The sequence below is a fragment of the Struthio camelus genome, chromosome 3 (assembly GCF_040807025.1).
Source record: "Struthio camelus isolate bStrCam1 chromosome 3, bStrCam1.hap1, whole genome shotgun sequence".
NCBI lineage: Eukaryota > Metazoa > Chordata > Aves > Struthioniformes > Struthionidae > Struthio > Struthio camelus.
Genome location: NC_090944.1, coordinates 119231086 through 119248334, shown reverse-complemented (window position 1 = coordinate 119248334; position 17249 = coordinate 119231086). Strand labels below are relative to the sequence as shown.

Here is a 17249-nt window from a genome sequence, read left to right as displayed (position 1 = left end):
GCAGGAACTCTTTGAGAGCACAGGCCCATTTACTAATACACAACAAACTTGTACCTGACAGACTTAATTTTCTATCTAATGTCTGAAGCAGTAGAATACAGCTTTACTAAAAGCAGTGCCAGATTGCGTATTAAGATCTAACTTGGCTGGAGGGAAGAATAAGTCATAAATTTAAAGTCTTACTTGCAAATTTTGTGCATGTCCTACATTAGCAGACAGAAGAGGTATCGTTCCAAATGGTGTTGCGCCAGAATCAGGTTTGTTGTCCACAAACTAGAAAGACCACAAGAATCTCTGCTTTGGAAATTGTAAGAATGTCAGGGCAAATTTTCTGAGGATTTTATTTTGGTGATTTTTGTTTGTTTTAGAGAGTCTTCAAGTAGAATTGCCAGAGAATTGCATATCAAAGGTGGTGACAAGGTACAAAAATTTCTGTATTACCACAACTCTTATGTAAGCGTATTAGAGGGATACTCTTATGTCTCTGAAGATTTTTTTTTAAATGCAAAATTTAGCTTTCTTACAAAGAGATTAGGAGTTTTTCTGTGTATCGCTTCCAAACAAGTCCTCACTGCACAGATTTTTCTCAAAAAAAAAAATTTTGGTTTAAGAAAGATTCTTAAATTTAACTTTATGGCTTGGCAAACTCTTCAGAAAGTCAGTTAATATACAGAATCCCCTTCTCAGATAGTTTAAACCAAGATTGCCCCACTAAAGGTAGTGAATGTCCATGTCTGTACAGTGCTTAGGGCTTTGCTCATAGGATTTTATCTCCAGCATTCAGGCCGTCTCATTCGTCCTTCTCAAATAACTGCTCCTCTTTGGTTTCAGCTTCTCCACCCTGGTATATCGTTATGTTGGGTTCAGTCTTTCCCTTCCCCTTATCAAAAAATAAAAGTCCAGTTCTTTGTGTCCTTCTTGCTCCAGGGAGTGTGTCCACTTCTTGAGTACAATTTGAAAGTGACTTGATTCCAGGAAAAAAGGGAAAGTGAAAACGTGCCCACCTCCTCTGCAGCCAGCTAACTATGGTTTTGCTGTGGGTAATTATTTATTCCACGTCTAGGTAAATATCTTTCCATGGTTGTTTCCAGGGAAGCTAGACTTGCTCTGTTAGTGCGACAGCCATTATTTTCCAGGGTGTGTTCCTCTTTGAATCCTTCTAGATTGTCTGGCAATATAATGAAAGAAACTTCACTGAAATTGCGGATGTGACTGTACTTTGATTGCAATTTAGCATGAGTAATAATCATCATAAAATGGCAATGAAGTAAGGCTCTGAATAAATAGGGGAGGTGTCTAGAAACGTCAGACACTGGTTTCATGCTGAACTTCTGACCTTTGTGCTTTTCTTATTTACTGGGGAGTTAAATAATTTGGGTTAACTCTACCTTTAAGTGTTAAGGGTCTCAAGTTCTTTAAATAAATGTAATTCTTTGCGGGGATGATGTCTGCACCGCCAGGGCACGTGCGGAGGGGAAGGGCTTCCTGCTCTTGCAGGCTGTGCCGGGGGCGGCCGTGCCGTGCCGTGCAGTGCCAGGCCGTGCCCGCGGGCTGGGGCCGGCCACGTTGCGGAGAGCCATGGGGTACGTGTTGACTCCTTGACTAAGTGGAGCCCGTCTGATTAGGTCGAGGCTCCAATCTCAAGTCCGGAGGATGTGGGAAGTGTATCGGGGTTTCCTCCGACATGGCTGCGGGGACCTGCGCCTGCCTTCTCGGGGTGGGTTTTGGGTGCCAGCCCCCGCCTCTCCACGCGCCCAGCCGGGGCGAGCCACACTCGCGGCCTCACCGGTGACGGGGAGGGGAGAGGGGCTCTGCTTTTAGCACAAGGAAGCAATTTTAAAAAATTCTTACGCGACTGTGGCAAGGTGTCGAGACAATTCTGTACCTGTTTCCGAGGCAACCTCTTGGCGACGGCCGCTTCTACAGGTGGAGCGATAATCTGGCAGTGTCTAATACCAGAGGACACGCTGGCTGCATCCGGGTGTGCCTGCTCATGGCTGGCGCTTGAAGTCTTAGGGCAGCAGTTCTCGGAGGGGGATGTGGAGCGTGGCGTGGAAGAGGTGGCATATTTCTTCCTGAAATCTGTTGCTACTCACGTAGTACTAAATCCTCTCTTCCCCCTCCCCCTCCCCCCAATAAATAAATAATGATGACTGATAGGATGTTTATCAAATCTCCAGGATATACATCTTTATTTATGGGAGTTAGTCTCTCGGCTTTAAAACGGTGTACCAAGCAGAAGCAAGGCATGCATCTCTTCTTTGGTGGAAAGCATGAAGTTATCCTCAGAAGGGTCTTGGTAGCAACGTAATTTAAGATAATGCATGGTGCTTGACTAACACTCACTGGGACAAACTCTGTATGTAGAGTAGGCATGGATGAGGGTACACAATGTATATGGCAGACCAGGCTTACTCCTTTTTACTCTCGTATTTAACAGTGGCCTTCTTTCAGTTACACCCTTTTTTATCAATGGGAGTCTCATCTGACTCAGTGGAATAATGCAATGGCAATTCTGAATGTCGGAGAGGAGTCAGTGCCAGAGGGCACAGTTGTTGCATTTTGTGTTATGACATGGAGCTCTGTAAAGCTGCTGTTGTATTGGTAGTCTTGAAGTTCTTTGGAAATGGAGCATGGCTCATGTAAAGGCAGAAAGAGAACAGGAGAATGTAAAAGAAAGATGAAAAGAAAATCATAAAAAAAGTTATTTTTTTTTTCCCGCATCAGAAAAAAATTTTTTGCAAACAATTTCTCATACAAGAAGTCACGCTTTGTCAACGTATCATGGCTAGCGCCAGTTTTAAATGAAAATTTGCTCTTAACAGGCTAGTTGCACTGTTATTTGCCAGTGCGTTGATGGCTGTGGCTATTGACACTTTGTGCCACTTGAAAGATGCTCATGGATCCTCCCCACCTGGGGCCAGCTGTGTCCCAGCCAGGCCCTTGCTGCAGACACTTTTTTCTAAATAATAGCAGCTAGGAGAGCTCTTCTCACTATGCTGTGCTTGGCATGGCAGGGCCAGGACACCTGCCTGATGGTCCTAGCAACACAAAATAAAAACAGCAGGCGAGAAAGCATGTTTGTCCTCAGTGTTTTACCTGAATGAGTAAAACGACCGGACAACGCAGTACAGTCTTTGCTGTACCCGTTTCGGTGGGTTGCGTACGGGCTGTGCTTCACCTCTCCTCCAGTCTCTGTGGCCACAGTTGACTCCAACCATTTGTTAGCACCGTTTTCAAGTGTATGCTTATGAACTACCTAAAGCCAGAATACCTTTTGTTTTGTGTGCTGCTTAGGTAAACTTTCCCTTCTGGTTTAGCTCCTGTTGCCAAGTTTAAATACATTTCCCTGGCACCAGTTGCAGGTCACTGTGGACCTCATATTCGGTGTATTCAGGGAGCGTTTTTCTTATGCGTAAGCTGCTCTTGTTTTTGAGTCAGGCTTCTGTGAGCTCATAAGTTTGGAGACCTGAAAATCGCACCGTTGTCTCAGGCTTTAGGAACACGCAAATAAGGCACACAGAGAGGCTGCGTACAAACTGCCATTCCAAATATGTGTCGTAAGTGTATTTTCATGTTTTGGAGTTTTTATATCCTGTTGGATTTTAGCAAGTTTCTGGCCCCTATTTTGGTGCAGTTATTTCATGAGCGGGCGCCCATGTGCACATATGTCTCCGTGTATTTTGGACGTGAAGGTGTGTAAGATTATTTTGGGTACAAGCACACAAACAGTCTCAGTGAGTTCAAAGAGCCTGTTCACATACTTAAGGCAAATGTGCCAAAGTTGTGTGCTGCACCAATACCTCAATTATTTTTAATGGCATTAAAATCACATTAAAGGACGCTCAGGAGCATTAATCAGACACTCAGCTTTCAGAAGTCCTTAGGCTCTGTCTGTGCCTTTATTAATCTCCGTATTTTGTAGTATGTAAAATAAAAACATAGCCAGATTTACATTTGGGGGAAAAAAGCCCAGAATATGTGATCTGCATGCAATACAATTAAGGTGGCATGAGTGAAATGACTTTGATTGGGGGTGTCTGAACGCTTCTTGCACTGATCATACCGAACTTTACATTAAAGTTGTGCACTTACTTTTCTTATTGTGTTGAAGAAAATTTTAAAACAAGACTGTGAACATAAATTTTGTGGGGTTCTCATGGGTGACTTTACCTGAAGCCACACCTTTGTACCCGTGCAGAGCTTTTACAGTTTGTGTAGGGAATGTATTGCATAATCCAGTACACTTCACAAATCCACTTTTAAGACTAGAAAAACAGATGATGTTTCTGGATGAAGATACACATTCAAGATGTTCTAAGCATAATTTTACTGAACTAACTCCTTCCAATTTACCTTGTCTTTTAAATATCAGAGAGAATTTTAAACGTAGGGAGGTTTTTGCTTCAATTTGTTACTACTTTGAAAGTTATTACACGGACAAGAAATACCTTACTGGAAAAGCATCTTTTTTTCCCTGTTGTGGCATAACTCCAGAAACGAAATTGGATTTGCCTAGTCATGCCCCATTGTCCCTTGAAAGCAGTCAAGTAAGTGACAGTATGTTGGAATCAAGCAGACCAACAGGAAAATCTTGAGGTGAAGAAATAGAATGTGTTTGCAACTCCTTTGTACCTCGTGTCACAGGAAAGTACATAGGACATGGAAGGACTTATAGAAAAAATGTAATATATGGAGCGACTGATCAGAATGTGTTTGTTAAAGTTTGCATGGTAGTTTGACTTTTTGGAGTTTTTCTCAAGCTATCCAACAGGTGAAGGCATCAGCTCTACCAGTCTCCCAAGACACAAACTCCAGGATCTCAGCTGGAGCTCTGCATGATGGCTTTGCAGATTAGAGCCAGAGAGGATTAAGGATTTTTCCTCTAATGCTTCTTATTAGCAGTTTGTTTCAAATCTCATTAAATTTCATTAATTTTAAAAACTCTCTTCTCAGAAATAACAGCATGTTATAAATATCGTAGGTTCCTTCAGTTATACAAGTAATTTTTGTTGCAATCTGCAGTGTTTTTATTGCTATTACTCACTGTGCTTTCATTGTGGGGGGGTGCCTTCAGGACTTTAGCTTAGACCTCAAGCACGTTGAGCCACAGCCTGGCTTACCTATGGTGTAACTGCTTTTATCCAGCAACCCATCAGTACAGCGTAGTGTGTCTGACTCTACAATATAGCATGCAAGTAACGTTTGTAAATTATTCTGTGACCATGGAAACTGGATGAACCAAACACATTGTGCAGCAAGGCTATGAAGTCAGCCTGTTAAACTGGAACTATTATTAATCCCTGATCAACACAGTGGTTGTTTAAATACATGTTCTTCCATTTCAAATATTTCTGTGATAATGAAAATTATAATTTAACAGCAACTAATTATAATGATAACATCTCTTAGCACACAGATTTAATATTTTGAAAGGATTAAATGCATTCATCATAGATTTATTTATTTTCTACTCATGCTTTTCTTTCATTAAAGTGCAATTAGATTTAAGCATGAAACCAACAGACCTTTGGCATTTCTTTCATCTATTTTTCTTTCTGATTGCAATGAGTATTTAAAGAAGCATAGTCAAGACATACCACCAATTTGACTTTTGACTCCATGTAATGTCTCAACTTGTACCTCAGATGAAGGAAAAGACTTTATAGCTCTCTGAAATCCCTCAATGGTGTTCCATGGGAATATTAGCCAATCAGTTTTCTGGCCTATTTTTGTTTGTGTGTGCTAAAATTCATAGAACCATAGAATAATTTAGCCTAGAAGGGACATCGGTAGTTTATTTAGTCCAACGCTCCCGCTCAAAGCAGGGTCAGTTTCAACATTAGATCATGTGGCGTAGGGCCTTGTCCTGTCGAGTTTTGAATATCCCCGAGAAAGAGATCCCACAGCCTCTCTGGGCCTGGTTCCAATGTCTGAAACCCCCACGTGATGGAAACATTTTTCCTGCTATCGCATCAGAATTTCCTTTGTTGCGACTTGGGTGCGTCACCCCACGTCCTTTCACCATGCCCCTCTGAGAAGAGTCTGGCTCCGTCCATTAGGTGGTTGCTGATAGCAGTAAAATCCTCCCTTCGCTGCCTTTTCTCCACGCTGAGCAAACCCAGTTCTCCCCTCCTCACACGTCTTGTGCTCCAGCCCCTGACCATCCTGATGGCCTCTGCTGGACTTGCTTCAGAATCTCTGTCTCTCTCTTTTACCGGGGAGCCCGGCCTGGACCCAGTGCACCAGGTGTGTCTCACCAGTGCTGAAGGAGGGGAAGGCTCACCACCCTGCATGTCCTGCTGCCCTCTTGCTAGTACAGCCAAGTGTGAGGCCCCCTTGCTGTGAGGGCACATTGTCAACTTGGTGTCCTCCGGGACCCCCAGGTCCTTCTCTGCACAGCTGCGCCCCAGCTGGCACCGCCGTATGGGTTATTCAGTCTCTGAGGCAGGACTAGATGTTTGCCTTTGCTGAACTTCCTGAGGCTCTCATCAGTGCATCTCTCCAGCCCGTCGAGGTCCCTCTGATCAGCAGTTTTGCCCTCCATGGTCATCAGCCTCTCCCCTAAATTCGATGACATCTGCAGGCTTACTGGGGGCGTGTGCCACCATGTCGTCCAGATCGTTAATGAAGATGTTAAGCGGTATGAGCCCCATAATCAGCCCCTGGGTAGAATCCAGCCATCAGCTGGGCTTTGAACCACAACCTTTCCAGCCTGGCTGCCCAGCTGATTTCACCCCCACCTTCTAGCCTACCCACGTAGTTCTTATCTCATCAATGGGAATGTCAGGATACTATGGGTGAAAGTATCAAAAGCCTTGCTAAAGTTGTACTAACGCTCTATAAATGATGAGTGTCAGCATCTATTTCCCTGTCTTTATGGTGAACACTGAATCCTGATGCCCATCCCTTACTGACTCATCTCTAGTTAACAGTTATAATTTCATATTTCAAAACACCTAGATAAGGAGGATCCTGGTTTGGTAACATAGTTGAATTATAGAAATAGGAGATTGCTTGTAGTCATGGGTGTGAATGCTGAGATCAGAACAAGCATTATCTGCAGCTGAGGAGAAAAGGAGGAGGACTGAAAGAAAAAGTGAACAACAGAAAAATCAATTTAAAAAAATCCCTTCCCTTGTTTTTTCTCCTCTAAAAAAAGCAGGGTTCCATTATAAAAACTCTTTCATTCTGCTGGTTTTGCTGAACATAAGAAGAAATAAGATGAACTTTAATATAGTGAAGTACCTGGCATGTTCTCTGCCTAAGTGCCAACCCTTGCTCTCTGCCTTGGTAGTGTTGCTGATTAGACAGTGGGTGGGGCATGTACGAAGAATAATACCACCCTCCTACCTTCAAAAAAAACCCTTGGCACTTCCCTGCATTATGTTGATAATGTTTTTTAAAGGAAACAACGAAGACCCCACAAGACTGCGCGTACTTCAAATACTGCTGTGACCTCAGTCTTTGCATTGTTCTTTCGTGGGAATTTCGCAGTCAGTGTCTTGGGACTGGCCGATGCTTTTTCCATGCTCCTTTTAATGAAGTAATTTCTCTGTTACCCAAAGGAAAGAATGGCAGACAGTGTTGTAAAACACTAAGGATCAAATCAGCCATAAGGAATTTTTATCCTTTTATTTTAAACATGAACAACAGTAAGGTATTTTTCACGCTGCTTTTAAAAGGAGGTCCGTTTGAACTGTATGTTGGACACTCATTAGACCATAAAGTTATTTCTTTATTCAACTGCGTTCTGGCTATTTTGCTGTAAAAACATTTTTGTAACATCTTTTCTCCTAATACAATAGCTCAGGCAGTGGTCCTCTTGAACTTTTATTCTGGTAGTGGACTTTAAGTATGTGATCAGTTAGTTATATTTAAATCAGGGGAGCTGATGGTGTTTAAAGCTGAAGATGGGTATGGGTGTTTCTAAGAGCAGCGCCCAGGATGTTAAGCCATCTTAACTGTCCATTAGAAAGCTGTTTTTTTGTAGCTGCCTTGCAGTTTATTCCAGAAAACAAGAAGTCAGCTGGTATCCCAGAGTACAATGAAAAAAGGTGAATGGTTAATGTTTATGAAGTGGGCTGTTGTGTTTATGGTGTTTTCAATAGCCAGGAGTTGGTCATGACACAGGAGATATTTATCCAATTTTATCTTCCAAAATTCCTGAAGTTAAACATGCAACTCACATAGTTTACACCAATGTAGAGAAAGCTGAGCATATATTCTCCCCTCTAAACCTGCTTACATATGTCATTCTTATCTTCTGAATTAAAAAATGAAAATAAAAAAAAAAAACAGGCTGTGTTCTTCCACCAGTCTAATCTGTTGACGCCAGGTGACTGTTACGTTACATTTATTGCCATGGGAGACTGTACAGCAGCCTTTTGCAGATGGACATAATCATTCTTCTATGGGAATCTGAAGCTGGCTTTCAGAAGGTTTATTTTTATATTGCTGACACCAGAGTGCCATAAACTCTGTGTAAAAATAAAGACAATGAGAGGACCTGCCCTTCCACCGTCCCTAATGCTTGGCCGGCTACCGGACATTGTTCTGTGCATCATTTTATTGTTTGAGTGAGGTTTAGTGACATCAAAGAGAAAAGAGCAGAATTGTTTTTTCCACACGCTGCATTATTTGGCTTTCCCTCTTTTCTTTTCAGTGCGTTTTCAGCAGTGAGAATAGTCATGTGATGTAACATTTAATAGAGACGGGTAGATATTTAATAGGATTTAAAAACTGGCTGGTGCCACCTCGTAAATGGGAATGGATTGCAGAACACACAGCCTGGTTGAACAATAGTCTCTGTGTAGCAGAGTCAGGAAAGCAGCAAGGATTTTGCTCCTAATGAAATCACCACCTAAACACAGGATGAACAAAATCACCTCTTTGCTTTGTCATCTTTCATGCTCATGTTCAACGTTCAAGCTCTGGTCAAATTCATGTTCAAGCCTGTAAAACCCCCAGTGTAATCTCACCATTTTTGATGGGAAAGTTGCCTCAAAGATTACTTTGTGCCATAAAATATCCGTAACGAATACACGATACTTGCATCAAAACCATCAGCACCAACCATTTCTCCATGTTGAACTGCCTGAAAGAGTAATGTGAAAATGAAGTATATTCTTTTATTTTTGAAGTTCAGCTGGTTGTTACCAAGTGTAGTGCCCATGTGTAATTATGTATAAAATCCCCTAGTTTGACTTCCTGCAGGTTACATTTTAGTCTGTTGCTTGCCTACGCGCCTATGTGTTGCTACGAACTTCTGCTTTCTATGTTTCTCCTTTCTTTCCATTTTTATCAGCTCCTGCGTTCAGTCCTGAGCCATTATCTGCAGCTAGAGGAAAGCAGCATCCACTGTTCAGTTTTATTGCCTTGCTATTAAAGGGAAGATATTCAGTCATAGGACACTTGACTGTTAAGAGAAATTCATTTTTTCTTCCTTTTTTTTTTTTTTTTAAGAACAGCTAGCAGTCCTCCTTCTCACTGGATGATCCCTCCTTCTGCCATAATTTTCTTTGCTGTTGGTTGATTCCAGTGTATTTTAATTTAGATTATCTGTGAATGTACATAGATGCTTGACTGCATGTGCTTATACATGTTCTGCGGGGGCTTCTTACTGCTACATTTATGAAGACAAGATGTGTAGTAGCTGCGTAAAAAGGCCATCGTTCTGTGAGCCTTTCTCTGTGCAGATGTTTCTCTCCTCAGCTGTGCTGGTGCAGATGTTTCTGGGCCGTACCAGGGCCCTGCTTTTCCCTCTGGGCTATATTTAGTGCTGCGTGCTTTGCGGTGCCCTGCAGAGGGTCCCAGGTGCCGGCCGAGGGAGCGGGTTGGGGTCGCCGCCGGGGGTGGGACCTCCCGAATCCGTCACGCATGTGCAAAACCCTGCTTCAGCCTCCCGCCGGCAGAGACCCCAGGCCGGGGCCACGGCTCATCCCCAGCTTCCTCCGAGCACACGTCCCTCTGTTTGGACAGGGAATTTAAGAGCTGGGAGCAGCCAGCGTTGTTCTTTTCCCGTAACCCCGCTAAAAGGGTGGCGAACAAATGAGCTCTGACTGTGTCCTGCCTGCTACCAGCTGTGGGGGCAGATCCGTTAAGGGGACGACGTACCAAAAAAAGGAAATAAAATGCGTGCCACGCACAGGGTGAGGACTTGCAGACGTCTCTCCAGTGGATGTATTTTGTGCAAGCCTGAACTCAAGGCTGCCTAAATAGCAGAAGTTAGTCCCATGTTAGAAATGTTTTACATGCAGTTAAAGGAGAGAGCGGCACTCCCAATCTAGCCTGGAGGTGGCAGGGGAGCTGCTGAGCGCTTTTGGCTGCAGGACGACCATATGGCCGTTGCAGAAACGTGCCATTTCTCCGGCTGGAGACTTGTTTGCCAGGTGGGGATTGCAGGGCTGGGGCGTTTGGCCGCGCTGGGGCCCCGAGGGCTTGAGAGCGGAGTTGGGCCGGCCGAAAACCGCAGCCGTGCCCTGCGCTGAGCCAGGCTGGGCTCCTCCCGGGGCACCGCAGGCGCTCACCTCGTCCGTCCGCCAGCAGCCCCCCGATAACATAGCCGATACGCGGCCAAGGCTGTCACGCTAAACACGTTCCTGTTCTTTCCTGATAAAAGATCGATCAAAATAGTCTGGCCCAGCTCGCTGGTATGCCATTTTCCCAGGCGTCCTTCTCAACAGAAAAACTTTCAAGCTTGGCTGGAATCGGTCAAGTTGTGAATCCTGTTTGCTGCTCAGCTCCGCTTCCTCACATCGGTGAGAAAACATGCAGTGGTATCCTACAGCCTGCAATCCAACGGTAATGTGAACGTCGTCCTGTGAAAGCAAGCTCTGTTTCCTTCTGTGCACTCTTAAACCTAGGCTACGTTTGGAGGGACTCGGAGAAGCTGTGGATACTGAATATCATCGCAAGTGGTGCGCCTGGAGCAACGCTCGTCTGATCTCGGAGTCAGTGTATTTAGCAGCGTTTCACGTAGGGCGCGCACCATCTGCGTGTGTTGCGATAGTGAAAAAAATAATAATTTGAAGCCAGAGAAACTACTTCCAACTTGGAGAGTAAAAAAGCTGCAGGAGATGCAGCTTTTGGAGTTAGAGATGAACATTTATCCTTAATTTGCCTTGCTTGACGTGTTATCTGGATGCACAAATGCTGGTAAGCTGTAGAGTGAGCTGCCCATCACCTGGACCGGCCAGGCGGCTTTGTGGTGTGTGCCGCTAGCCGGCCTCCAAACACTGGGCACTCGCAAGGCAGCTGCACGCTCAACGCAACGGGAGCGCTCAGCACCCTGCTGTTAGTCCTGGATGTGTGATATTTTTTTCAAATTTCCTTTAAAGCTCTTCATTTTTGTATGTTCTTCAGGAGCATTTCGGCTCCTTTCCGAGCACTCCCTTTGCAGCTTGTCTGGTTGGGTGCGGAGAGTTTTGCATTGCAGGTGCTGGCAATAGCTTTTACATGCTGGAAGTCGTATTACCTGCGCTGCACTGGCAGCAGCGTGTGCCAAGCATGTCTGCAATTCAGTTTTAAATGGATTCAAGGTCACTTTGTTCAAAATGTGGTTTGACCAGAATGGAAAGAAGCAGATTGTCTTCAAGCAGTTTTTAGAAAAATGAGGCCTTTGCCACAACAGCAATTGGTGCTGGTGTCATGCGAAAAGATGGAGGCTGATAATGCTTTCTGGCACGTGGGAGCAGCAAAGGGGCTATGGGGCCTGGGTTTCTTCCAGCTGGATTTTGGAGCCAAGCATCTTCCAGGACATTCACTAACGCAAATTCTCCATTGTTCTGGCACAGCTGGCGGAGCTGCCCGTGTGTCACCGCGAGGAGAAGATGGTGTATGTGAGCCCCTTCCTGCAATCCTGCATGGGGGATTCAGCTCCTGACAAGTCTGGCTTCTGTCTTTCAGAAAGTTGCCTATGTTTTGTCTGTTTTTTTTTCCCATCAAATTGGTAAAGGGGAAAAATGACTCCCTTCAGCTGGTGAAGGGGCTAGATGACTGCTTGTGAGCTCTCACAGCCTTGTTTTATGTGTTTCAGTGAACAAACTCCTGCTTATTTACTGAACTCTTAAACAAAGTCTGTCCTTGATTTATCACAGTCACAAAGCTGCAGTTTGCAAGCCCCCATGTGCTGGTAGTATTGTCATGGAGGTTTCCGCATAAAGGAAATTTCCTTCCTAGTGTTGCTTCAAGATAAGTTGGATTCTCTATTATCAATACTGCTGTGAGAGCTGCTTCCGTTTCCCTGCTGTGCATGTTTTGCATGTTGTGCATTTCTCATTACCCTTGGGAAACAAATGTTTACACAAGCTGCAGGACACTTGGAGCACCACCCATATCCTCTAGTTTTAATTAATCTTCAAAATCTGAAAATGTGATCTTGAAGCTCTGAAGGACATTTGTCAAAACGATCATATGAGATTCATAAATAGCGCTTCAGGGCTCGTCACTTATGTTAAGTCTATGATATCATCCTTATGGATGAGTATAGCTTTTTGCATAGCAGTACCCATGAAAAGAATAATAGTTATGTTCTGTGCTTAGCTGTTAAGTACTGGTTTTCTGTATGTGTTTCTTTTTTTCTCTCTCTCTCTCTCTCCCAAGCCCCAAACTAAAATTAATTGCTTTTAATTCTATGCATGTTTTAACCTGAAACACCAGAGCAGAAAAATACAGTTTATCAGTTTGAAGAGGTTGGTAAAAGGGTTGCAAAAAACTGCAGTCGTTGTGAAATACCGTGTGGAAATAATCAGAAGAGGTTTTAGCATGACCAACCGCAGCCGCGTAACATTCAGAACAGGCTTCGGTCTTGTTCTTCCTAACTATATCATGCAGCACTGCAGGAGCTAAATGACAACGGTGGTAAAAATGGCTGTGCCTTCTCTGCTCAGGTGTTTCTATGGCCGGTAGTGCCCGCAGGGAATTGGAGAGGCGAGCTTGTCCTGTGCCAAGTGAGCTAGAAAGAGTGCCCTTGCTGGGTGACCGCTCTGTTAGAGACCCAAAGAGCTGCTGTGACTCTTCGGCGACACATTTCTGAGCTAAGTTGCTGGCTGTGCCCAAGCCACGAGCGGGTGGGAGCTGGCTCTCCCGCGGTCCCACAGGGTTTTTGCAGGAGCTCCAGGGCTTTGCTGGGGCCACCCGGGGCCGTCCTGCGTCGCCCACGGTGCGCCTGGCCGTTCCCACCGGTGAATCACAGGAGAGGACCGGGGACAGGAAGCAAAGGAAAGCAGTTGAGGGCTGCAGCGGTGAAGTTGCTCAAACGCCCATGAAAATACGCGGTGGGGTAGGGTCAGCACGTGGAAATTAGAGAGTCAGCACTGAAACCATCGCAGCTGCGGTCTCTGTAGAGATTTTCTCACTATTTTTGTCTGGTAGCGAGCGCTGGGAGGAGGGGAAGGAGGATGGGTGGGGGCCAGGTGAGGGGGCGACGGGGAGCTGGCGCGGGGCGGTGGGGAGGCGATGAGCCGGAGAAACCAGCCGAGCTCCTGAACCGCGCTCTGTAAACAGGAAATAGAGGACCACAGAGCGCGCGATACAGAGGAAACGGGAAGGTAAAAAGGGGAGAGACAGCAACTGTATTTGAACTAGACTAAAAAAAACACACATATAATCGGAAAGCTGCCGAAGCGTAGGGGGCCCGCAGGGGGAAGGAGAGCCTGGGGGCAGCGTCCCCATCCTGTCCCTCACCGATCATTTGGTGAGCGGAAGGATGCTCAGGCAGCGCAGAAGGTGTCACTTTGCCGAGAGCTTTTCTCCCGCACCCCCACTGCCTGGGACATCCTCTTTGACGCCTGCTTTTGGGCCCGCCGATGGGGCTGGGGAGCCCTTTTCGGGAGAGCTGCCGGGAGCGGCGTAGGGCCCCGCGGGGAGGAGGGCGCTGGGGCAGGAGCGGGGCCCTGTGACGGGGAGGCTGCGGCCTCCGGCAGGAGGCGAGCCCGAGGGGCCGCGGCTGCGAGCGGCCCCCGACGCTCCCCGCGCCTGGCTGGGGGCTCGGCGGCTCCCGGGGCCGATCCCAAGCTGGTGCCAGTTAACACAGCGGCACCAAAGGTTTCACAGCTTGGCTTGGTGCACCGCCATATTTCCCATGTCTTCTCTTTAATCTGTTCAAAACGAGGCTCTGACCCTACATCTCCTCTTATTAAAACCACACGTTATCTAGTGCTGTTCTTCCCTGCCCCATTACTTCTTAGCGTGATCCCAAGTCGAGCTGGAGGGTGGCTGATAATCGTAACTTTTGACCAGAGATTTTGTCTTGGACGTCTTCCTAATGACGTTTCACAGCTTTCTTGTGTGTATAATACATTCAGTGTCCAACTTAATTTTTGGGATCCTGTCCATCCTCGTATCTCTTCAGGGTGAACGTAACGCCCGGGGTCTCTCAGCGTTGTGCTGCTGGGCAGCGGCTGCGGACATATAAACAAACTTGCAGGGCTGTTTTGGGGCCTGCGTAAGCTGGCGAATCTGGTCAGGGGAGGCCTGGTAACTTCTGTTGGAATCTTATTTAAAAAGCAGATTTTTGCAAGGCCTTTATTCTGTGACTCATTCATTTTTAAAAATATTTCTACTAAAAGCGTGGTAGTAGACAAGCAGACCCAGCAGTAGACAAGCAATTACGCAGATACAGCATTCCCAGGAACTTGCTATAAATAGTTCTTAAAAATATATTTAAGGTTAGCAGAGACTATATTTAAATGGTAGGTTACCATTTCCTCTCATCAGACGTACTGGGCCTTCTTCCCCTTTGATCCAAGCTTGAGCAAACTGCGTCGTTAGGCTGCTGGCACGAACGGCAGCTTGGTTAGGAGACGCTGCAGTTCTGGCCTGCGCAGGCAGTATTTATTTCTGCAGTACTGTGTGGCTGGGACGAGGTTTGGGCCCTCCGAGGAGTTGGCCGTTCTCCTGTTCGCACGCTCGTTATTAAGGGCCCGGCCCTGACGGCGCTGCGGCGGGAAGGGGAAGGCGGCGAGCGGTTGGCCGGCGCGGGCCGTTGGGTGGGTGGGCGGGTGGCGGCGGCGCCGCGGCCCGCGGCGGGTGTGCAGCGGGCGGCCGCGAGGGCGAGGGCGGTGGCGGCGGCGGTGGTGGTGGCAACGCCGTCGTCGGTCACCCAGAGCGCTGGAAAGCAGCCGCAGCTGTTGCTGACTTCCTGTTTTCTTCTTGCGTCGCAGCAAGATGATCCTTCGAAGAAAGCGAGGCCGAACAAGCCTGGCACGGGGTGCCAATTCATTGAAAGCGTGTTGGTGCGTTACCACAAAAATCACCTTTTATTTCTTCCCAGGTCCCTCCCCCCCCACCGCCTTTATAGAGGGGTAAAGGTTGTTACTTGTGGGACAGTTTCAGCGCGTTAACTTTGGGTCACTTCCTACCGCATGGCAGGGTGGCAAGAATAAATTCAGAAATACATGGGAGGAACTGAAATCTTGGGGTGGGGTTTATGCAGTTAGGCAAACTGTCACCGCAGTGCTGATCTGCTCTCCTGCTCCCTTTCAAGTTCTCCCTCCTTAACCACCCTTCTGCTGTCGCTGTTATTTATTTTCTTACTATCTTTTTATATAAATAATAATTTGTTTCCCAACTTTCTATCCTCCTCAGCTGCAGCTTCTTTTTTGTTATTCTTTATCACCAAGATCAGACTTGTACCGCCATCCCCATGGTCCTGCGGGTCTGGAGGATAAAACTAGATGTGAAGGTGCCGGGATCATGCCCCGGTCACACTCAGGAAGCACTTGCTGCCGAGAAGCGGGCATGTACTTCCTCTTGAAGGAGGGCATCCACTGAAACCCTGGCTAGTCAGATATGAAATTTCAGTCCCTCTGCGCTCTCGTTAACATTTTCTGTGTTTAAAACAATGTGCTCAGAGTTTTCAGAAATGGTGTGTTACATGGGTGTGTTTTGGTTTAAGATCTACAAATCTTCGTGTCCTGTTTCTGAAAGTGGCTCCAGACTTCCAGAGACACCAGTGGGAGGTTTGGGCATTCAGCCGCTTGGAAAAGCAGACGCCTTCGATTTGTATGTTTAATTATGGGCTCTGGAGTCCAAGTTTGGGCACCTGTGTGTTAACAAAGTCGGCCCACGGTACTTCCCAACTCCGTGAAATGACTTTTTGCTAACAAGTAAAGGGTTGATCCAAAGCCCTTGACAAAAGACTTTTACTGTGAAGATATAATATATCTTCTGTCTGAGAGTCATTTTCTACTTGGCAGATAGCTGTGTAAGTTTATGAATTAATGTGGGCTGTAATGATCGTGTGCATTAAGGGAGCTCTCTTAGCCAATGTTTTCCTGTATAAACAGTTGTGAAAGACTCTGGGAAGGGAAAGTGGAAAGAACCTTTATTTCTATGGCTTAAGTAAACGCAAGGCTGTTTCAAACATGCATTTGTGGAAAAGTTCTTCTTGACATTGTATAAGTACAGTTATACATGTTGAATCTGCAAATAAATATTTTAAAGAGAGGAAAAAAAATAAATGAGAAGCTTTGGTCTCTGCTTTCTTTTATACCTACGCTAATCCAAAGTGACTCCTGCTATTTCAGAGGATGTATTGTGGACTCATGCATGTATTCAAGAGCAGAAGTTGGCCTGTTCTTCCAAAGGTGGAAGATAGCGCTCGAGCAAATTGCTGGACAGTTTAACCATTCCAAAATGGCTTTTACGTTGTAGCTCTACAACTGACCTCTTCACACCTTAAGAGAGCTGCTTATATAAGCAGCTTGTAAGTCTGCAGTCTATACTCCAGAGTTATTCCATAGGCAGTAACTCAGTAAAATTCCCAATGACATTAGAAAATGTCATAAAATAGGAAGAAAGATGGATTTTCAGTGAGAAGTCCCAATTTCTACAATGATTCTGCTAAAAAAAAAAAAAAAAGCAGCAAGGTTCTTTCATTTAATGTGTTAGACGTGTCTGAGCATCACAGTCTCATGTATGTACATAAACTGATTTGAGTAATGTTGTGTTGTTTTCCCAACAGATGAACGTGAGGCAGTTCAGAAGAAGACTTTCACAAAGTGGGTTAATTCACACTTGGCACGCGTATCATGCAGAATTACAGATCTATACACTGACCTTCGTGATGGAAGAATGCTTATCAAACTTCTGGAAGTTCTTTCAGGAGAGAGACTTGTAAGTACCTGTTTATTTCTGTACCTCTTCCCTGGGTTTCTTTTTTGTACCTTTTTGTCATAAAAACTGTGAGTGAACTCTTGGCTCAGCTGAAGTTCAGCAAAACTATCAGTGATTTTAGAGGGTTCAAC

At 45.6% G+C, this 17249-nt stretch overlaps 1 protein-coding gene across 9 annotated transcripts in view; it reads left to right on the top strand.

Annotated features, from left to right (window-relative positions):
- Positions 1 to 17249, top strand: part of SPTBN1 (spectrin beta, non-erythrocytic 1) — a 148940-nt gene that overhangs the window by 72085 nt on the left and 59606 nt on the right. For all 9 annotated transcript variants that reach the window (XM_068939953.1, XM_068939952.1, XM_068939950.1 and 6 more), the window contains one exon: positions 16967 to 17118. In XM_068939953.1, the coding sequence (XP_068796054.1) occupies positions 16967 to 17118 (152 nt within the window). The remainder of the gene's footprint in view (positions 1 to 16966; positions 17119 to 17249) is intronic.